We start from the raw sequence: 23,677 nt of genomic DNA on the forward strand, positions 1-23,677 counted from the left end.
TGACGGGCGGAGGTGATCTCCCAGCGCTTGGGGCGGGTCAGGCGGGTGAGGCACCGGGGGCGGGGAGAACGCCCTCTCTGCGGGGCTCTGCTGGGCTCAGGACCTCCTCTCGTGCCCCCGACTGCCCTCGGCCCGCAGCCCGGGCCCCGGGTCCCTGGGCTGGCAACGAGGCTCCAAGCTCCCGGCGTGCGTGGTGGCGGCGGCGGCGGCTCCCGGGCTCCTGGTTGGGACTGGGGCTGGTAAGCGTCTAGGAGCACCCCATCCCCCTCCTGGGCGCGGAGTCTGGCGGCCGCGCTGACTGCTCGGGACCCGGGCCCCTGGTGCCTTTCCTCCGTCGTCCCCATTGTGATCGCATCCCTGGCCTCAGAGCCCTCCCGCCCCACCCCATTGGCCCCACCCGCGTCGGGGTCTCCAGCCCCGAGGGCTTACTCCCTGCTCTCCCCGGCCCGGGACCGGCAGGCTAGGTTAGAAGCTATGACCTTGGGGCAAATAGGGATACGGTCCTTGAGGCTCTGGGGAGAGAGCAGCTCCGGGTACTGAGAGCCACGCGCCCCCTGCTGGACGGCCGTGGAATAAAGCGAGCAAGAGGAGCGAGAGTCTCTTCCGCCCTTAGTCCACACTGAGGCGAGCATGGGAGATTGCATTTCCTTGCATGCTGTCAGGGTACCGTACGAAGTGCTCATCTCCTCCTACCTTCCTCGTTCTCTTTAAAAAAATTAACTTTGGGGAAGAGACTTCCTCTCTGAATACATATTAATTCAAAACTTGTTCCCCAAAACTTTTAAACAAATCACTTTTCTCCGAGAAATTAGGTAAAAGAGTTTGGAAATTATGCAATGTATTTCTTTTTTTTTTTTTTTTTTAAAGATTTTATTTATTCATTGTACAGAGATAGAGACAGCCAGCGAGAGAGGGAACACAAGCAGGGGGAGTGGGAGAGGAAGAAGCAGGCTCATAGCGGAGGAGCCTGATGTGGGGCTCGATCCCATAACGCCGAGATCACGCCCTGAGCTGAAGGCAGACGCTCAACCGCTGTGCTACCCAGGCGCCCCTATGCAATGTATTTCTTGCAAAGAGGTGACAACTTTCCCTGGCTGAAAAAATGAGCTTGTCATCTGGGATACGTAAGAAATAATTCAAAAAAAAAAAAATTAAGAGGACTTTGTGGGGCAAAATGGGCTCCCTTGTTCATATACATACACATATATATTTATGGTTGCATTGAATGAAGATAATATTTTAGCATTACATATTTCAACATTTTCTTTGAGGTATTGTTTTTTTACCTGCTGACTTGAAAACATTTCTACCGACGTCTTAAAGTGTTGTGGGCTTGAAGCACTGTCCTTACTGTGCTTAATAGATAAGTCAGGACTGTTTTTAGGTGGGGACAGAATTCATTTCCTTCAAGGGACTTTGCCACAAAAATGGGAGGAGGATTTTCTGTCTTGTAGATCTCTGTGATCTTTGAGAGATTGTATTAAAGTTCAAATTGAAGAGCAGGAACAGTTTTGCATAATCCTATCAACCTTGACATCATATTACTTTTACAGATAAAGGAATAAATTATAACAGTATAAATTTTTGTAATGTTGATCTCAACATCTTTATTTACTATATATTTCAGTCAATTCCACACAAACAAGTATGATTCATGTTTAGATTTATTTGTTCTTGTCCTAAGAATCCAGAAAAGTGTGTACCTCTGGTTTCGGGGGGAAAGGAGGTCTTTTGGTTGATGTCACAGTGAATTCTTAGGCAAAAGTAACAACGAACTATTTGTAGCTTCTAGGACCATCACGAAATGTAGTTTGTAGTTAAGAGAAACTTTTTATTTGTGCCTCTCTAACTACATAGTCTCTCATGGGGCTCAGTGAAATAATTTTGATTCTTTGCATGATCTCCAAATATTTATCTAACTCAAAAGGAGAGGACGTGGGGCACCTGGGTGGCTCAGTCATTAAGTGTCTGCCTTCGGCTCAGGTCATGATCCCAGGGTCCTGGGATCAAGCCCCGTATCAAGCCCCATATGGAGCCCCGTATCAGGCTCCCTGCTCCGCTGGGAGCCTGCTTCTTCCTCTCCCACTCCCCCTGTTTGTGTTCCCTCTCTCACTGTCTGTCTCTGTCAAATAAATAAATAAAATCTTTTTTAAAAAATAAAAATAAAAAGGAGAGGACCTTACAGTTGCTATGAGACTCTTCTTTAGGCCCTGGTGATGTAAAATTGACAAGTACTAAGAGTCCAGAGCTGAGTAAAGTGAGTTCTAAAGATTCTGTGAAGGTAGCCAGGCTATTAGATGTGTCGGCATCCTTGCCTTCTCAATTTCTGCAAAGCTGGATTGTGGCTTTACTAACATAGAGGTAATAGGAGCATATTTTGATTATTAATATCTCCAAAACTTCAAACACCACCAAACTGCAGTTCACCAAATAGAATCTTATTATTCAAGTTTCCCCTTTCTCTTTCACTTCTAGAGAATGAATTCTCAGTGGAGCAGGCCCTCCCCACAGAGCTGCTGCTGGGGAGAATGTCACGTGCTCACTGCAGGACAGAGAGTGGCTCACCTTTGTATACTCAGCAGAGATCTAAAAATATTTTTTTTAACATTTTTTGTATTACAGTGATTGTGTTAGCATTTATTTCTAACCAATTTTAAAATTTCTTTCTTTATTTGTATTTATTTATTTTATGATGTGATGGCTTTGTGTTTTCATGTAGATCATTCAGAATCTAACTTTATTTTACTGAGAGCATTCTTAGCAGACAGTTGTGATTTAGTTACATGCAAGAAGACTAGTCTAATACCGGATTTTTAAAACAAAAATAGTAATTATCTTGTACACCCATGTCTCTACTAAAGGGAAGGGCTGGTTCATTTAAGAATAATTGTAAGTAAACTGTATAATACTTGAAGTAAGGTGCTTTTTTCTACCTCAGGAGGAAAAAAATGGCAGGCTGTGTATCAGGAAAATATAATACAAAAATCCTGAAGTCTGTGTTCTAATTATTTTTTTTAAAAGATTTTATTTATTTATTCGACAGAGATAGAGACAGCCAGCGAGAGAGGGAACACAAGCAGGGGGAGTGGGAGAGGAAGAAGCAGGCTCATAGCAGAAGAGCCTGATGTGGGGCTCAATCCCATCACGCCGGGATCACGCCCTGAGCCAAAGGCAGACGCTTAACCTCTGTGCCACCCAGGCGCCCCTGTGTTCTAATTATTATAATAAAAAAGCTTCTAACATATTAATCTTGGTAAAAATATAAAATAAAATGGAAAAGTGCTTTTTTTCCCAAAAGTAAAGATATTTTTAATATATTCCACAAAGTGAGATATGCATGGCTTATTAATGTTTAATCACAAAACCAATAAGATAATAAAGAGCCAAATTGTCTCCTGTTTGTTACAATTATAGTATCAAAGCGAACATCCATGGCGGCTAAGAGCCACTCCCTTCTTGGGGCTCCTATAGGTCTTTACACGCACAGCCCTCTATCTTAGTATTTGTGACACAGCATTCTAATCAGACACTGTATCATAATCATCAGGTTGTAATGCACCACTCCATCCAGCATCCTGTTGGCTGCTCATGTGTAAAGCAGAAATGATGACCCCCAGCTCAGAGCTGCTGTGAGGAATCAGTGACTACTACAAATCACTGCTGCACGAAGGCATTCAGTAACTTGTGGCTATTCGGTTCCTCCCGGACAGTGCTAAGCAGTTAGAATATAATGTAATGAAGGCAGAATTAAATACCTGGGCAAGGTTCAAGGGAATAACTAAGGAGAGTGATCTTTCAGCGATACAAGGGTTTTTGTTGGGGGTAAAGGAGTGCTTGGGTCATGGCGATGTCCACACTAGCACGCTTGCATATTCATTTTTTTTATTTAAACCGAGTGCCCTGATGTTGGGAACTGTCTCCCATTATTCACTTCTGTATCCTAGGTACCTACCGTGTTTTTATAACCCGAGTCCTAGGACACAAGTAGTAACTACCCAAGAATTCTCTTTGAAATTATGTAGTCACTAATCCAAATGGAAGTAACCTCAGTTTCTCTTTACAGAAATCAGTCACTTAACAAATAACATTGCGCTGAAATTAGACTTGCTTTTGAATCTGGACTAATTCACTAGTCCCTCTGACCTCGGGTAAATTGCTTGGTCTTGTGAAGGGTCAGTTTCCTCATGTGTAAAGTTAGGATATTAATAATGCTACCTCTTGAGGTGTGGTGAAAACTATAGGAGATAATTCATATGAAGGATTTAGTGCAGTGCCAATAATGACAGCCTGATGAACGTTAGTTATGATTATACTCTTACACATTTTTGAGCTCCAATTATGTGCTTAACGTTTTTAGGTACTTCGTAAGCAGTAAAAGCTTTAGTCATCTATCCATTCATTCATTCAACAAATCTATCAAGTACTAGAATGTGCCAGGCATCAGCCCAGGAAGTACAGTCATGGACCAGATGAACAGGATCTTTGCCCTCGTGGAGCTTACATGGGGATGGGCGGTGGTGGTATACAACAAATAAATAAGCAACAGAAAAGTGAATTTCCAACAGTGGTAATTACTACAAAGAAAATAAAGCAGGAATGAGGTAGAAAATTATGAAGGGGGGATGTTACTGTAGACACAGTCAGTGGTTATGGAAACTTTAGTGAAGGAAGTGCCATTTCAGGAAAGATCTAGGGAAAGACATTTCAGGCAGAGGAAACAGTAAGTGTAAAGGCCCTGACTGAAGACATTTCTAGAATAGAAAAATTTGTGCCTGGAGCATTGTGAATGAGGAAGAGACAAGAAGGCGTAGGCGGAAGCAAGCAGGGGCTGCAGGCTGCAAAGCCTTGCAGACCTTGATACCAGGAGGGATTTTATACCAATTACATAGGGAAGCCACCAGGAGGCTGTAAGAAAGGGAATGACACAAACGGCAACAATATAGCGTTTCAGAAAGAAAGGGAGTTGAGAGATTGATGTGGTCCAATTCTTTATGCTATAGATGAGGAAATGGGCAGAAGGTCCCAGAATGCTTCTTGCTGTGCCCCCACTTCTTTGTCTTTGATCATCTGACAATGACTTTTCAAAAAAGATCCAAACTCCACTTGCTGACATATAAGCCACTTTAATCTAGTCTCTGGCTTTCCTCTCAGCCTCTGAGTTTCTTGACATTCTTCTGCCTGGGATGGGAGACATATCACACAGTAGCCTCAGGCTAAGGTTTGGATTCAGCTTCTAGGACTTACCTTCTATAGTACCTTGGATGATTTACTTCAACTCCCCAAGCCTCAGTTTCCACATCTGAAATGTAAAAAAGGTACCCTGGGCTGCTGAAATGTTAAATGGACTAATCCGTGTGATTTCGTCATGTAAATTAGCCTGATGCCTGGTACGCTACCAGCTGCTGCATTGGGTTTCTTGTTCTTGCAGCAGAGACGTAGAATTGTGTGATGGGACTCAGCTTTGTAGGAAGACAGTCCTGAGTTCGGATTCTACTTCAGCACTCACGGGCATCACCTTAGGCAAGCTAAGAAATCTCTCTGAACTTCACTTCCTTATTTGTAAATTCCAGGGGGAAATTCAAATCATTATGATGAGAACTAATGTCTGGAAGATACCACTTACGGTTCTGGCACTTTAAAAAAATTGAATAAATAATATAATTATCATTATAGTACTTCCCATTGTAAAATAATAGATTGGCTTTTCTGTTTCTCTAACTTATATTAAAAAATCACATTTACTTCGTGAACATTTTTGGAGTTCCTACTCTTAAAAAAAATAGCACTTACTGAAAATTGATTATGCTTCAAGCATGGTTCTAAAAGTCTCACATTGGCCTACTTTATAGCCAGGGACACTGAGCCATAGATGTAAGTCAGTTTACTCCAGGTATCCACTAGGAAGTAACGAAGCCAGCTGTGAAACCAAGTAGTCCTACTTCAGGTTTCGAGCTCTTAGCCATGAGCCTCACTGAGGGCCGGCTACGTGCCTTTAAGAAGTGTGTAAAGGCTCCTTCCGCCGTTGTCTTAAAAATGCCTTAGGATTATGTCTGCAATACTACTCTGTAAAAACAGAAAAGTTATATCAAAATACTGCTCATTTTTGGGGTTTCCTACCAAACCCCCTCTAACCATTAAAGTGGCAGGAAATAGCATTTACTCTACCTCTAATGAACAGATGAGTTCACTTCCCTTAGTAAACAGCTTTTCAGACTTAAAAAATTTAGTTCCTCAATGTGTATTTTTTTTCATGACAACTAGTAGCATTTAAACTTTCCTATAATTAATTAAATTCATTTAGGTTTTAAGATTTGTTGGGGAATTCAAACATTGCTACCAAGTTTCAGTTTCAACCAGAACTAGAATGGAAATACTAAGTGGGACAATTACACAAGAAAGTGTCAATAATGCATTTTAAATGTTTTCTGTTCCATGATAGCTACCACATGCAGCACCAAGAAATATTCAGTTTAATAAGAATAAAAGCCTATCCCATCTTAGAACATTGGTTCTCAGCTAGGGGACAATTTTGCCCCACAGAGGATATGGACAATGTCTGGAGACATTTTGATTGTCACAACTAGGGGTGAGGGGTGCTGGCATTCAGGAATGCTCCTAAACATCTTACAATGCACAGAACAGCCCCTTGTAACAAAGGATTAGTCCATCTAAAATGTTAATAGTACCAAGATCATGAAACCCTGCCCTGAGAGTATCTATAAGGTTATGCTTTTGTGGAAGGTCTGACAAAAGAGTTATATGTGTGTCCAGCAACACTGGAGCCCTGGGGCCGGGCTTGGTTCATAATATGCCCTCACCAATTTTTTTGTTGGTTAGACGAGGTAGAAAAGAATAAAATACCACCTCTGTACCTTAAGATGATTGTTTATTCACTTTGCTTCAGCATATTTCCAATTATGGCTTTCCTACCAAAATCATGATAGCCTGATTTTCTTCATTGTAGCTTTGTCACATGATTGAACTTCTCTTTTGCTTATAAATCATCACCATGTTGTAGGTGGAATTTTTTACTTCCTTTTAGAAACAAGAACAATTGAACATTTTCCATGCAAGGGGAAGTGTAGGCATTACAAGTAAGTTTTTCCTCCTGGTCAAGGCCAAGTGTCAGGCTTCACCAGTGTCATAAACTAGAGGCAAAACCTATCCCCCCCCCAAATTATCCTCTTTCTACCTCCACCCTCAGCTAACCCCCACTTGGTAAGACAGTGGATGGAACAGTGGCCCAGCTCAGTGTGGAACCATAGAACAGAAGAAAGTTGTCAGCCAGCCAGAGACTGTATAACCTGATCTTGTGAGTGGAAGGTTCCAAACCAGCTATCTCCACGGCATCGTGCATCTGTCCCGGGGGTACACGTAAGAGGCCACTCCACAGCAGGAGCAAAATGTGAGCACTACTATTTATAGTTATTTTTCCACCCTCCAAAAATGTCTACTTTGCTTATATTTTATAATATAGATAATAGTGCAATCCTGTGTGTACATAATTTATTTTTAGAAATCCTTTATTGGGGATTCATGCCCTAAAACTATGTCCTAGTGGCCTGCATCATCCAAAAGGATTATGGAGGGACACCTCAGTGGCTCCATCAGTTAAACGTCTACCTTTGGCTCAGGTCATGATCTCAGGGTCCTGGGATCAAGCCCCATGTTGGGCTCCCTGCTCAGCAGGGAGTCTGCTTCTCCCTCTCCCTCTCTCTCTGCCCCTTCCCCTGCCCATGCTCATTCTCTCTGTCTCTGTCTTGCTCAAATAAATAAATAAAATCTTTAAAAACCAACAAACAGAAGGAGTTTGGAGTCCATTGCTGGCCTAGAGGCCCAGGTGCCCCCGAGCCTTGCTTTGTGGGTTGCCTGTGCCCTCGGTTCTGCTATCTGCTCCTTCTTTCGAATGGCACTGATATCACTATTGAACATATATTTCGTGCTCAGGGTGCTGGGTACCATGCTCATGCCTGATAAGCCCTTCCTTTCCGTGGTCACAGCCATGTTTAGTACAATTTCTTTCCAATAATATTTAGACATCGCCCTTTTCTATTTTTTTCTTCTCCGTGATGCTTCTCGGTAGTTCCTTGACTTACTTTTCTTTCTTTCTAACTGGACACACTTTTGAAAAGCATGAAATCCTTTCAAAAAGAGGGTTTCTTTACTCACTCGCATATACCTTTAAAATGATATATCAGATACTGAATGTTTCTGCCTGGCTAAAAGCTCTACCCTCTTAGCAAGTTGCAAACTTTGTTCTTTACTCCTTGTGGTTATTTCATAATTCCTCTGAAACTCCTCTACCCCTCTGAGGGCCTAATCAATGTTTCATACCAATTAAGCTGCAAAGGACGAGAGGCTTAGTATACCTTGCAATCTTGACAACAGGACTGTTTTTTAGAGAAACCAAACTAAAAGGAAGAAATGAGACCTCTGATGAAATATCAGGAAAATAACTTCAAATAAAAAAATATTTGTAATAGGCAGCCAGAAACTTACATAATAATTTCTAAGTTGAGCCACAATATACCACCCACCCCCAACCACAACCAACAACCAAAATAGACCCTGAGTCTGATTTCTGGTAAATTCACTGTCTGAGTAATTGTTTTTCTCAAAGAATTCTCAACTATACTATGAAGTAAGTTCTGGGAAATAATTATAAGTACATGAGCACATGTGTGGTGTATATGTCTGTATTGTTTGTACAGGGCAGGAAATTTACCAGAGTTGGCCATCTACTGATTAGGGTGAGGCAGAATGTGCCAGTTCAGAATGTTTATTGACTTTTCAAAACTATCACACTTTGCTTATCTCCTGCCATGCTACAAAGATTTGAGTCAGGGAGAGTTATTGTTATTATGTATGTACAATTACTATGAGTATCTTCACACAAAGATGAATGAAATGGGGAACTGAAGTCACTAGTGAGAAAATGAAGGTCAACTCATAAAAGTTCAAGCACTAGCATGACTCATGCCAGTCAGTATCACCAGAGTCCAGTGCCACAGGCTCATTGCCAACCTACCTCTTCGATTTGCACATTAGAAACACGAGTGCTAAAAGAGATAAGTATCCGGGTAGGGGATCTCTTTTTTATATCTCTTAGAACATGTCTCTTCTACATTAAGTTCATTTTTAAAATTTAAATTTTCAAATGATAAGTTTTGAATGTATGTAATGTGAAACTGCTTCTCTTCTCACATCGTTACTTTCTTTATAGAGAAGCCTGGGTTACAGCAAAAAACCTCCTGCATTCCTCCAAGAACTCTTTGATATGCCAGTCTCTGACATTCCCAGGATGAGAGCATAGGTCCCATCAACTCATGGTCTTCAACCGACATTCAGAATTTTAAGATTCTTATTGCCCCATCCATCCATCCTTCCATCCATCCATCCATCTGTCCATTCCTCTCTCTATCAACAAATACTTTTTGAGCACTGACTAGGTTCCAGATACTGTGTTAGTCCTGAGGCCTCAGTAGTATAACAAGACAGGTAAAATTCTTATCCTCTTAAAACCTCCCCACCCTTATCGCTCATCTCACACACGCACATGTACACACATGTGTATGCACGCACGATGCCTCCATTACAGAGAGAACGTAAAAATATTCTAATATTCTTGTTACTCCTAAGATTGGCTCCTGGTGCAAGACCCAGACCCCTCTGTGTTCTCTGAGCAGCAGGCTCCTTATCGTAACCTTCTGCCTGCCCCTTTCCCCCTAAGTTCCCAGTTCTTCCCCCCTAAGTTCCCAGTTCTTCCCCCTGGCTGGGCCCTCAGCTTGGCTTGTATCCTCCTACCCTTGCCGCGCCCACTCATTGGGGTCTCCAGCAAATGCCTTAGGTCCTCCGTGAAAGCAATCACACAGAGGAGCAGAAGCGTGAATTTTACAAGCCAAAGTTGCATAGTATTTTCAAACGCTTCCATTTGTAATATACTTTCATGGGAGTGAAGTGTCCTTGGGGGAATGACTTCCCTTGAACAAATGTGTTTGGAACCATCCAAATTTCAAATGAGTTGAGTGAGTATGATAGAAATGAATGGACATGTCGAAGCAGAGAATATGTGCATTTAATGGCCTAAATCTTTTCCCTGAGTTTCCGGTCTTCTCTACCTGGAAATGATCTAGATACAAGGGAGAATCTGATTCTCTGTTTACTGCACAGGGTTGATTCTCACCGGGCTAAAATTAGCTTTTAAATCACTGGGTTTTACGCCTCTGCAGCGCACTTGGTCCCCTGTGACTGCACAGTTAGACTCGCTCTTACTCTTGCTGATTACCTGCGATTATCTACCTGGTCAAGTTGTCAGGTGGCTGCCATTAAACACCTTTGAATCTAAAGTAATTCATCAGCTCTCTAGTCCTTCATTCCCTTGATCCCAGATTTTTATGCCTACCCTGTTTGATTTCCCTTTTGTATAATTGGAGTTGAGTCACCCCCAAATGGATAAACTCTTCTCCCAGGTTAACTTATGCATCTCACTCAGGATTCTGATCTTAGGACATGCCCAGACAAGACCCAAATTAATTTCATGGCAGAAGACTTTCTGTATTTACAATTAGGATAGATTTTCCACTTCATGCAGCACTCCAAGGGACTCTAATGTGCCAACACTTGAAAGTCAGTAAAGCAGAACGAATGCTATGGTTTTCCCACCACTCCTCTTTAGTTTATTTTCTGGATGTCTTGCCAACCATACACTTCCTCAGGTAAGAACACAGAGCTCCTGGAACAGAAGCTTCCTCAGGAAAAATTCTCTGGTCTTCCTCCAAATCACCCCTTCTAGCATCACACTGGTTTCTAATGTGGCCACATCTTGATTTTCTGCTCCACAGTAGGCGCAAGAGTTATTGTTATTGTCGATGCCAAGCACAGAGGAAAATCAATTAGGGGAGCCCTTTATAGCCACTCCTTTACCATCATCTGAATTAAGATGTGAATGCATGATGTTACTAATAGATACATAAATAAAAAACATGACCTTAGGTATCCAATAAGCCTTTGGAGTTTTTCCTGGTTAAAGTAAAATTAGTTTTCAGGAGAGAATTAACTCCTATGGAGAGTTTTATTACACGCTACAATAACTATTCTAAGAAGTTATAGGTACTAACTCATCTAATTCTTTAAACAACCGTCTGAGTAAGAACCATTATCATTCCTACTCACAGATGAGGAGATTGAGGCCAGGGAACTTAACTTGCCTGAGAGTACCTATCCAGCAAGTGCTGTGTGACTTGCTCCCAGGCCTCCAGGGAACGGAACAGGGCTATCAAATGCCTGCCTCTCATTTCTTTAAGTTTTGGTTCAACAACTACGAAACCTTAATCTTTAAGGCCTCACTTTTGCTTATTAAAATGCTCAAAAATAAGAATCCCTCACCATCTTTTCTTTTGTGGATAGATATTAATGGTTAATATTAAACATGTGAGAAAAGGAAAAGGAGTGTTCTGAATTTTAAAAAACAAGCAAACCAACAAAATCCCTCACTGCTCTGCAACTAACAGCTGGCTTTTTATTTCATCGTCCTTTTTGTAATTATTTTGCTGCCATCTAGTGACCCAAATGAAAATTAAAGACAAACATGATTTTGCCTTCTCGTTTTCATTTTAAATCTGTAAGTGCTAGCTTAGGGATAGTTTTTAAAAATCATCAAATTTTCATACATTAAATCTGAAAAGTTTTACAGTTCTCTTTTTTTTTTACAGTTTTCATATTTTTAAGATTTATTTCTTTATTTGAGAGAGAGTGAGTGGGGGGAGGGGCAGAGGGAAAAGGGAGAGAGAATCCCAAGCAGACTCAGGGCTCAGCGTGAGCCGGATGAGGGACTCCGTGCAGGATACCCACGATGATTACACCCTAAAGAACAAAAGTTGGCAGATGCTGACACACGTTCAGCACAGCTCCTAGCCTCGTCTCCCGTGTATGCTGTGTTTGCCGGCAGTGCAATTGTTTGGAATCTTATGCGTGATCATGAAGATGATCTCTCCACTGAATAAGGACATAAGTGTGGTTTCACTATTCCAATGAACGTGTCTAATAACTCAGCATTTTGAGTGCAGGGAGAAATTGGAAGTTTTAAGTTGGGTGATAACCATGAGCTTTGACAATGACTCCGATTGGAGGGGAGAATATGTCCCAACAGGAAAGCTGTCATCGGAAGCTAAAGAGAACATTTCCCAAGGAGGTTGAAACTAAATAAGATGAGCAAAACCAGTATTAGTCTTAATTACGTAGAGTAATTGCTTGTTCAAGAAGATGAGTATTTGTCCTGGGGTCATCTGTGTTCATCACAGCATTTATTCACCAAATATTTATTGAGGGCTTATTAAGTGCCAGACACACTGCTAGGCAATAAGGAGAATGAATATCAGTTTGTAAGACCCACATCTGTGCCTTCATGGAAATCATGGTCGAGGAAGATAGCCCCTCTTGACTGGACATCTTTCCCTTAAAACAGTTCCAACCTTGTTCAGCCTGTGTTCCTGAACAAGGACCACTGTAGCTGGCATTGAGTTACATGTTCCTCTCCTACATAGAGTGTGTTTGGGATGCATTTTTATGGTGCTTTAAGCATTACTAAGTAAGTACCCTGAGAGAATCAGCTTGTGTATTACCACTAATTGATGAAAGCTCCACACCTCCTAATTCCAAGGGATTTAATTAACACACCCAGTTCGCACTGACCAACCTGGTTTTTCTTCACCCAAGTGGTAATCTATTAAATAACTTGAGTCTCCTAGGGCTTCGTCACCTGACTTGACTTCCAGCATCACAGGACTCTCCTGACCCAATACCATTTTCATTCCTTAGGGTGATGAAATTATTGCTGTCATTTTCTAAGGTGAGTTAACATATTAGCCAGTGATGTGATGAAAGACATATCAAAGCCACTTATGCAAAATTAGACTTTATGTCTAAACATATTAAATGTTTCAAAGGTCTCAAGGTATGGACTTCTGTAGTTTTAGACTAGTGTCACCCCAATGCACATTTAAAAAAATAAAGACATAAAAGCTACAATCTGACTTGATTTCATGCCCCTAAGTAACAACCATGGTACTGGTATGGACCCCAGAATCCTAAACCAACTTTGAGGCTTCTGGAAACTAGTCCACACTCTCAAATATATGACCACACACTCCTCGTCTTGTCTGCGATTTTCCCCGAGGGCCCTCACTGATTCCCAGCCGTTCTGTGAGGAATGTAACATCCGATTAAGATCAGAACCTGAGTCTGTTATCATCAAACTTCAGTTTTAAAAACAGACCTACAAACTTTGCCATTCTTAGTTTTACTCCATTCTGTCATTCATGACCCTTTTCTTCACCAAAAACACAACACGATGTTTTTTCATTCGTGTCTTTATTAATTTTGATGGCCAGTATAACGGCTTTCACTTCACGTGCGTTCACTCCTTCGTGTTCTAGGAATTACTATTCCTCAAGTTAGAAAGATATCAGAGGCAATTTTTATTTTAATAAGCATGCAAAGAGAAAAGTAGTAAAATTAAAAATAAATGGCCCTCCTTCAGGTAAAGAAAAATGTTAGGATAAAGTCAACCATCTTTATGAAGAAGAGATTCAAATACTGGATCAAATTTTTTAAACTCCCAGTTGAATGTGTTTTCCTTTCACTGATAATCAAAACCAGATAATCCTTACGGTAGCTAGAATTGTAATAAATAACGGACCTCTTGTTGGTTTTATTTAAGGGTTAAAATGCGTCATTTCATGGCTTGGTGTGCAGTCATTTTAATTTCTGGCTTATGTTTAATTGCTCTATGATCTTCATACACGTCTACTCCTACATAGAGAATTACTCATTATTTCTTTAAGATGGACAACTCAAAATATGAAAATAGTAAAACTGAAATTCTGTGAAATTTGAGATGACAGAAAAATGGTGCCCAATACCCATTTTTCTATATCTTTACTCTTCCACCTGTTTCTTCTTTGAAACCTTACAAACAATGCCGCTTTATAGGAAAGATGATTATTACAAAGGCCAAATGCTTTCATATTACGTCTTGTCAAAAGTGACTTTGGTTTCTCAGTTATCGTGCTCTTGCATTCATTGCTCAGTGTGGAAAGTTGAAATATACTTGGAGTAAGGAGCACCAAAAGGAGACAAGGAACCAAGCTCTCCAATGGCAGGTTTCCTTTCCTGAAGAGGGCAAGCTCCAGAGGCCTCATTTGAAGGAGGCTCTCACCACCCTGCCCTTGACCGGCTGCGGAGGGCGCCAGTTCCCCACCAGGGGCACTGGGGGCTCGTTCTCAGCACTGGAGAAGAGGCTCCGCAGCTTTGCCATCTGCAAGGGGCAAGGGAAGACTGTCAGCATGACATTCAGATCAAGTGGACATATTCTGTACGTGACAGTTAGAAATTTCTGGCTTTTAAAACAAGACAAACAAACCACGAAACCTGTTGGCCCAAAGTTATCTGGTTACCAGAGCCTGCGAAATAGAAGCCTTTTATTTGTAAAAACACTTTTCTTTTCTTCGTTTTATATAAGTTCACATGCCCTCTGGTCCAAGTGTTTCTCCTGAATTCTGAAGCTATTATTTTAATTAGATGGGGCAGTATGAAGCATATACTTTATGTAGGAGGGGATGAAAATATCAGCACAAATAATAAGCTTGATTGGCCTTTATTGTATAAGTTTACGGAGTCTCTCTCTCTTTTTTTTAAAGAACAGAAAGAAGTTAGTCACACTATATTTAAAATTTTAAGAACATTTTTAAAGCTTTTTTTTCTCTTAAGGGAGAAGAATTTAGGAAATTACCATCAGTACTGTATTTCTACATGAATATGTTTTCAGCTTTCTCCTTAAGAAAACTGCTTTCCTCTTTCAAAATATGTATATGAGTGAACCTGACCATTAAATCTGATCTTCTGATAAAAGTGATCGTATATACTTGAGTCTGTAACTGGCAGAAATATGAAAACTACTGCCTTAAGTAAGGTAAATGTGCTAGGAAACTGACTTTACTATTAAAGTAGACATCCATGATCTACGGTGTGAGTTTCTGTGTTGTCCACTTGCTTTAATCTGTTCTTCTCCATATCCCAGCCTACATATTTTTTCCGTGTCTTTCCTGGAAAGTCTCTTTGATGAATGTTGCAAGGACATTCTTTAGATGAACACTAAGAAGAAAAACCTCAGCAAAGGAGTCAAGAGGTATTGAAAGCAGACAGACGTTGGAATCTCAGCTCTTGCACTTGGCTGTGTGACCATGGACAAACTACTTAACCTTTCTGAGCCACAACCTACATATCTGTAGAACTGGGAAAATCATATACACCTTACAAGGATGTTAAATCCCTTCTATTAGTATCCTTCTCCCCGGGCCTGTATTTACAATCTCCTAACCAGTACTTAGTATTTGAGGGAGCTGCAAATTAATAAAGGCTAACTCATATTAATAACCTAAATGCTTAAGTGTTTCTAGAGCATAAACTTAGTCATTGTTCAGTATCACAAACACCTTTAAATGATCTGTGTTTATCCTGGTACTTTTGGAAGCCAAGTTTTAGAAAGTTGAACAAACTGACTGTAATTAACCAGAGCAAATTCTGAAATGCCTAATCATAGAGCCGGTCTGGAAGCATCCACTTAGCAGATGTACATTTTCCATTTAGCATCTCTCTTAGACAGCCACTCAGTGATGTAAGTTCGCATGTTCTCCAGGCCCGGCCTGGAGCTGCCGCTCACCTGGTCGGAGCTCACAGTGATGGGCTCCTTCATCAGGAGCCACACGATGCACTCCTCGCAGGGCGGCGTGGTGAAGGAGCCTTGGTAGGTCCAGTAGTCCCGGCAGGCGGGGAACAGGCAGGACGGGTCAAACTTTGTGAAGGGCGCCTCCTTGCCCTGGGAGAGAGCAGGGCACAGGCACCATGAGCAGGTGCCCACACACCGCCCACCCCAAGGGTCTCACCGTTTTGCGAGAATGGATTTCAAATGCAATAGAGAAAACGGAATTTTATTTATTTATTTATTTTTTAATTAGCCTCCATGCCCAGCATGGAGCCCAACTCCGGGCTTGAACTCAGGACCGTGAGATCAAGACCTGAGCTGGGATCAAGAGTAGGATGCTTAACCAAAGGAGCCACCCAGCGCCCCCAAGAAAATGGAACTTTTAAACAAAGTTCATGCCCTTCAGAAATAAAGGTCAAAGGGGGGAAGCCGGTTTATATTATGACTTTGGCACAGTCGTCGTAACATTTTATTCCCTGTTATCTGTCAGTAGAACTATAATTCCTCACTTCCCAAAAAAAGAAGAAAACTCACACCTAACTGTAACAGAAACGTTTCATATAAGTTAATGCGTAGGTATTCAATGATTTAAAAAAAAAAAAACAGGCTCGCTTGAATATTATACTCGGAATACTTTCTCTGGTGGTAAAACTTAATAGCATTTGCTTGGAACAGTTCCAAAGGCAATTAAAATGAGTCTGTTAATTAGAAGAGTCTACTGTTAAGATTTAAAATATGTAGGTGTCACCCAGGAGAGAAAAGGCAACACCAGGACCCATATATTTAGTATTTCTGCAAGTGTGTGCATGTATGCGTGTATGTGTATGTGTGTGTGTGTGTGCGTGGGTTGGGGAGCAGGAGGTGACCACTCAACTTCTCTTACATCCACTCAGTAAGAAAGTCATTATCAGACTGAGAATTTAATAAAATGATGTATGTAAAATTGCACTAAAAATTATAAACCATACAAATCTAATAGCATTTGTTTGTATAGATATGCTTAGCATATTCATCAGACTTAGTAGTAGATTTTAGGTGGAACAAATACACTGGAAAATGTAATAATAGGGACGCCTGGGTGGCTCAGTGGGTTAAGCGTCTGCCTTCAGTTCAGGACATGATCCCAGGATCCTGGGATCGAGTCCTGCATTGGGCTCCTTGATCAGCAGGGAGCTTGCTTCGGCCTCTGCCTGCTGCTCCCCCTGCTTGTGCTCTCTCTCTTTCTCTGACAAATAAATAAAGTCTTTAAGAAAAAAAAAAAAGAATGAAAGAAAATGTAATAATAGAAAATTGACATACCCTGCTTTATGTTCTAGGAGGAAACGTGATTTATTTTTACCTTTGTCTTAACTTTGTCCAATGCATCAAGGAACACCTGGAACTCGCCTTTCTCATGTCCTATCTGTAAGAAAATCAAAAACTAATAATTATATTTTCCCCTTCTCCATAATTTATGATTGTCTTGAAAACTAACTTTGGTCCATCCATCTGCAACTAGTGTTTATAAATCTGCCAGAATATCTTGTACTAAGCAAAAACATAAGTTTATTTCTCCCCCAAGATTTTAGGGTATATATTTTCTGAACTAAATTTAGACTCCAGGCCTCTGAAGTTCAAAACCACAAAATTACACTGTTGATTTATTTCTATGTCCTTGACCTTCTCTGCAGTCATTCTACTTTTTTTTTTTTTAATAGGATTAAAGCTAGGATGGACTCCATGTATGCAAAACTAAATTTATTGTCTTTCGGTACAGGCCCACTCCACTTCCTGCAGCGTTGCATTCAGTCCCTGAAAATGACCCAATGAGTTCAGGACGTAAAACAAATTAGGTCATTCAAAAAGAAGGAAGCTAGATTTTCACCTCTGGCTCAAAATCTAGATTATGTTACCACTGAATTCATGTGTTAATGACACTAAGTCCCCTTTAAACCAAAGCTGGCCCAACAACACACACATTCCGTGTGCTATCTTAGCCTGGGATCATGTGGGCAGTAGCCGCCCTGAGCTGAGGGGATGTCCAGCCAGGGACTTGGCATCCCAGCGGTTTCCAACATCGGCTTTTCTGGTTTCCAGTGCAACTGAAGTGGAATAACAGGAAAGGATAATGAAGCAAGGCTGCTTTTGCCGTCCCCACCACCACAATAAGCTCCTTGCAAAGCTCTGGCTCCATTGCCCCTACACTCGCCCACACACGCATTCTTGAGAGAATTTAGAAGCCTTAGGGAGACTGAAGTTCAGCAAAAGGTACGCTTTTAAGGGAGAGCTAAATATTGTGAGCTGATCTTACCAGAAATGTCTTGATCAGTGGAATGAATAATGAAATTCATTCCTCTCTCCCCTTTAAAAAAAAGGAAGGAGGGGAACGCATGCCAACCTAACCATTGATAAGACACTAAATTTTGAAAGAAAAAGATGATCGATTTTTGCCTCACCTTCAGAAAAACGCCAACCACAGCTATCCCGTCGGGTTGCTTGAGAGCTCCTCCGTAAGTGTTATACTTTGGATTCCAGTGAACCAAGTGAAGCTGAAACCATGGAATACAAGTTATGAGGTGAATTTCTAGAGTAAGAAAGTAAGTATAAAATTATTCACAATAAGCCCAATAACTTCACAAATCAAAAGTTGCTGAACACTCTCATAGGAAGTCAACAGAATTCTAAATATCAACATGCGATATTTCAGTGACATTTTTAATGGTTTAAATAAAAAGTGTATAAAATTATTATAAGTAGACCTAGAACTTTGTAATAAGCAATGAGTGAAAGTTGAACTTTCGTTAAACTAATTCAAAATATTTATTTTAGTTTTGTACAACATCGCTCCCTTTTCTAGTAAGTCAAAGAGTGAAACACAGAGCTATAAGCAAGAAGCTGATAACATTCCAAATCTACAATTAATGGGAAAGTGGGGGGAAAACGGTAGAAAAATCCTTGGGCATTTTCATATCTACCTCCTTTTGGCAGCCAGTGTTCAACAACCTGGTGGAAACCTTATCTTAATTTAGAACACAGGCACCAGTTAAATTAGTCGAATTTCCCATATCAAGTTACACAGAATGGTAAGGGAACACAATAGTTCAGAGCAGTTAAAAATATTGTATTCAAGACCAAAAGTGTTGAGATCATCCCATGTGTAAAGGTCAAACTGCAAGCCGGGCCCACAGTTCTAAGAAATACACTAAACTTTCCCCATTTTCGGGTATCTAGAAGACATTTTCAATAATTTATTTATCCCATCACTGGCTTTTAGATGGGCTGTTGAGAAGTGGAATGATCATGGTGAAGTACTTTGGGTCTCCCAGAGTTTAGTTTAACCAACAATGAAGCTACCTAAGGATTCTGCCTGAGAGATTGTCCACAAGGGCCTCCAAGGTTCCCGTCCCAGCTCCTGTGTTGGCCAGAGCCTACCCCCGGAACACGGTGGCAGTAAAAATGGAATGATCCTCACCTCTAGGGCATTTGTCACCCCTGACAGGCTTAGCTTTATAAAAACGATATGTGGGAGGCTTGTCTTATTTCCTTATAATTTGCTGCCTTGATCAGAGATACAAATCATGCTTGTCTTTAATGGGTTAACTGAGACAGTAGTATTTGCTCATATTAAGTTGTCGGTGGATCTGTATTTACCTGTTCATCTATGTGTGTGTATGTATAAGTATATATACATATATATAATCATGCACACATATATGCACACCCTTCATTAAGAGACTAGAACACAAGCATTAGCCAGAATTACTAAATGCTATTTTTAGAGCACTACGTTCTTATAAAAGAGGCAGCCAAGGGCACGGGACGTGATGATAGATTCTGGGGGCGCCTGGGTGGATCAGTCAGTTGGGCAGCCAGCTCTTGGTTTCGGCTCAGGTCATGATCTCAGGGTCCTGGGATGGAGGCCCTTGTCCCTTGTCAGGCTCCCGGCTCAGCAGAGAGTCTGCTTCAGGATTTTCTCCCTCTGCTCGCCTGTCCCTGCACTCTCTTTCTCTTTCTCTCTCTCTCTCAAATAAATAAAAAACTTGAAAAAAAAAAAAAAAGATGGTAGACTCTGAAGCCCACATATTCAAGGTAGAGCACCAGGCTTAGCTCTGTAACTTTGTCATGTAACTTTTCCATGCCTCAGTTTCCTCTCCTGTAACCTATCTTAAAGAGTTGCTGAGAGGATCAAATGAGTTAATATTTGTAAGCATTTCATAAATGCTAGTTATCCTTATCTTTTCTGTTCCATTCAGGACCTTGGCCTTTTTTTTTTTTAATTATTAAACCACTATCCAATTTCTTAATATAACCTTGAAAATTTTCATGCATGACACTAACTCACCTACCCTCTCTTGACCATCTAGTCTAGAATGTTCGGCAGTGTCAGCTTATCCTCAAACTATTACAGCTCTTTTCATAGCCTCAGGCTTGAAGGAAGGGCAGCGGATGCTTTTTTGGTGTTATTTTTCACTTTTCGGTTTTCACTTCGGGAGACAGTTGCTCCTACCTCTGCTGCATACTTGACTCCATCCACGGTGTGCTCAGAGCCATGGTCGTCAGAGGCGCCCCAGTGAAGATGAAACTGGCGAAGCCGGTAGGGTCCAGTGAGAGGACCACCCCTCAGCACTGCGATTCAGAGAAGCTAGGTCAACCGGGAAGTCATGCTTCTTTTACAGAGTCCTACCTTAAACAAGTGCTATAGCCAAAGTCTGAGGGGCAAAAGTGCTCAGTCTGCTGGGTAGAGGATACTGTGTTCAAGCACACCGGTCTCTTTCCCACTAAGTCTCGGGATATATCTAAAAAAAATGATTTCTCTTTTTTGTCTTGTTTTGTTTGCTTGTTTTATTATGTTTAAAATGTCAATTTAACATTTATGACAATAAAGTTAAAACAAAAGATGAGCAATAAGGATGTAGACAGTCAACAAATGAGTCGCTTGTGTGGTGCCGTGGGAAGAACATGACCGTTGAGAGCCAGACAGATGGAGTTCAAATCCTAGCTAATTGTGTGATCTCAGGCAAGTTGCTAAACTTCTCTGAACTTGTTTTTGCATCTCTATGAAGGTGATAATAATATTAACCTTTCAGAGCTGCCGTGAGGATTAAATGAGATTAAGGACTTTAAAGTGTTCATCGCACTGCCCAGCACACCAAGCACTGAGCGAATGTGAATTCCTCCTCCGTGTCTTGCCTCCAACTCCACTTTTCTTTAAGATGATAAGCAAGAGCTTTCATTCACATCTAACTTAAACTGTTTATTCGAATGAGATAAAAAGGGAAATTCAGAAATTTCCCAGGGAATCAATCAATATGGACAGCCAAACTAGGTAATTCTTAGTAGCATTAATTTTTGAGTTTGTTGTCCAAATACCTCAACCCATCGCATTACTTCGATCTCACTTCATTCACCTGAGGAGTGATTTAGAGGTTCAAATATTTTCTGCAGGACATGGGAAATTACACAAAACCCCCCAAACAAGATTTAGCCACATAAGCTAGATCCAAATAGAATTCACAGTAGTTATTCTAGAAAGGGTTGACTGACTCTTGGTGCTGAAATGGCACACTGAGAGCCACGTAATGTCAGTCTAAAACAATAGATCTAGACCTGGATGCGCTTAGTCATGTAGAAGAAGTAAGTGGTTTGATTCATAGCGTTTGTCCTGTCCAAGCACCAGAACGGTTACTTTCTGGACATATGAGTCCAACTGACTGGGGTAACTCATACGGAATTGTCAATATCTTACCATTTTTGCTTACAAAAATGGTATTTTCATGTGGTTCAACATAATTGGTACTGTTTAATTTTGTTGCTTATCCTTCAGAATGGAATTTGATTTAAATGGAGAAGAGGGAAAAAGTAACAGCAATATGAAATTATTGTTTAAGAAAATACAAACTATGATGCTCGTTTTTTGGAACCTCCTAGTAGTAAGAATTATGACAGTATTGCTCTTTACTGTAACAGCATTGAGAATATTTATTTATGTACATTAATAAGGATAATTTTAACTTTTTCACAAATTCGGTTATAAGAAAAAGTATTATTGTACATCAAGCACCGAAATATTGAAGGTTGAGTCTTTCTTACCTCATTTATTTTGAAATAAAGTATTTCTAAGTAGCCTGCTTTTATTTCATTGATTTGCTTAGTAGCGTAGTAAAATAAAGAGTTTTTTAAACATGTGATTTTTCATTTTCATGGCATACAAATCACTACTCACGAAATTGTCAGGTACTTCCAAAACACTCACCAAAAGCATTAATCAGATGAACCCCATTGAAGCTTTGAAGGCAATGTTCCTTACTCATATAATGACCTTATGTTATGGTTTGGCCCCCACTCACAGCAGGGGGAGAAAGTGCCTACTTTGCTTCTTTGCTGTGTTCCTTGCTGGGCAGAATGGAATCTCCGCCCCACATGGGAATGGCAGCCTTGCCCTCCAGACCGCGGTCAGAACCTCAGGTGTAGACCATCCAAAAGGACACTCATTTGGACTCATTGCCATCACCTTCCCATCAAGCTGCATTTCAAGAATGCATTGCCAGCTTTTAGCTTGGGCATGGGCCCATTTTGCAGCAGCAAAGCTGACCAAGGTTAGAGCGTGAGGCATTCTTCTCCCGTGCATAAATATAATTCTTCATGACGAGAGCAAAACAGAACGTCATCTCCATTTTCAGAGATGAAGTGACCCCTCTTCCCACTACTTCTGTTACTGTGTCATCACCCTCATTTTTGCCAATACGGGCATCGAAAATGTCCATGTGCCTCTACCTAAGTGTCATACTTACTTGACCTGTCATAGGTATCGTCAAACACAACCCTGCAGGTCTTGCCGTTGTTCAAGATGGTCTTGCAAGAGCCGGGATCGTAAGATGCGGACCATGGCAGCAGAGAAGGGTCGTGCCTGATGTCTTTAGTATGCAGTTCGATGGGCGACTGTTTGTCTCCCTTGGCATTGGGATAAAGTTCATGCCAGTGCTCAGGACCTAGGAAATCAAGTTGAGGGGATTGATTTATTTGGTGGCACATTCCAAGCCTTCTTTCTAATCAACCAAATCAGCAAAATACGTGGAGGCTAGTCAGTGATTATGAAAAGGTCTTGGATTTCAGTTTGGACAAATCAAAGCTTAGCGCTTAAGACCTTTTCATTGTTTTGTTAACAATGTGCCTAGAAATTATATTTAACTCAGAGTATTCCCCCTGCTTGCTCAAGAATATAGCCTCAAAGGCTAATTTTTGAAATGCACTTCAAGACACATTTTACCAATGCTATCTTCCACCATACAGCCGGAATAAATAACACTGACCATATGTGGTTTTCAAAGCACACCCCTATTTTTGTTTTTAAAACTATGGGTTAGGCAGAAGCCAGAAGGCAGAGCAAGGATTCTTAAACCAACACCAGGCTCAGAGAGGTTAAGTGCTTGCCCAGCATCTTGGAGAAGGGACAATCAGAACTGGACCTCAGGTGGTCTGACTTCTCAGTCAGAGGCAGTGTGATCTTGGGCAAGTCACCCAGCCTCTCTGCACTTCAGTTTCCTCCAGCGCAAGTAATAACGGCTCCATACCAGGGAGAACTAAATGAGATAAAGGTAAAAGGGTCAGCAGCTTTTGGCACTTGGTAAGTGCTCAGTAAATGTTAGTTTCCATGGACTCCTCCACCCATATTTTCCCACGCACTCCCTAGAGTTGCCCACTTTCTGTGCAATGCCAGGGGATCCTCTGGCACCATCTGGGACCAGGGTAGGTGGGGGGGCAGGAGGCTGCTCGGACTCACCGTTGTGGCTGGCGTAGCCCCACTCCTTGGCCATGGTAGTCTTTGTAGACACTGGACCGCAGCTGACTTCTCTCCCTGGCGTCGTGCAGCGTCCCTGGGAGCCTTTTATATAGGTCCCCCACACACTGCATGGCCTTATTAGGTCAGCGAGGGTGGGG

The 23,677-nt window shown here is 41.3% G+C and overlaps 1 protein-coding gene and 1 long non-coding RNA gene across 2 annotated transcripts; one reads left to right on the forward strand and one right to left on the reverse strand.

Moving 5' to 3' along the window:
- Positions 1-99: 99 nt before the first annotated feature.
- On the forward strand, positions 100-16,330 carry LOC148109465 (uncharacterized). The gene is made up of 2 exons (XR_015725805.1): positions 100-239; positions 7,205-16,330. It is a non-coding gene; the product is annotated as an uncharacterized LOC148109465 (long non-coding RNA).
- Positions 13,350-23,677, reverse strand: CA3 (carbonic anhydrase 3). The gene is made up of 7 exons (XM_045806037.2): positions 23,520-23,677; positions 22,531-22,728; positions 20,247-20,365; positions 18,196-18,288; positions 17,100-17,162; positions 15,719-15,874; positions 13,350-14,314 (listed from the first exon to the last, which is right to left on the reverse strand). Exons 1-7 carry the CDS (start codon positions 23,551-23,553, stop codon positions 14,195-14,197), a joined length of 783 nt encoding a protein of 260 aa, XP_045661993.1. The 5' UTR covers positions 23,554-23,677; the 3' UTR covers positions 13,350-14,194.

The sequence above is a fragment of the Ursus americanus genome, chromosome 9 (genome assembly GCF_024610735.1).
Source record: "Ursus americanus isolate L20-20 chromosome 9, mUrsAme1.1.p, whole genome shotgun sequence".
NCBI lineage: Eukaryota > Metazoa > Chordata > Mammalia > Carnivora > Ursidae > Ursus > Ursus americanus.

Coding starts and splice junctions, on each gene's coding strand:
- CA3 (XM_045806037.2), bottom strand. CDS start 23,553: ATGGCCAAGGAGTGGGGCTACGCCAGCCACAACG. Junction 22,729..23,519: donor GGGCTACGCCAGCCACAACG/GTGAGTCCGAGC, acceptor TTGATTTCCTAG/GTCCTGAGCACTGGCATGAA. Junction 18,289..20,246: donor GAGTCAAGTATGCAGCAGAG/GTAGGAGCAACT, acceptor CCATGGTTTCAG/CTTCACTTGGTTCACTGGAA.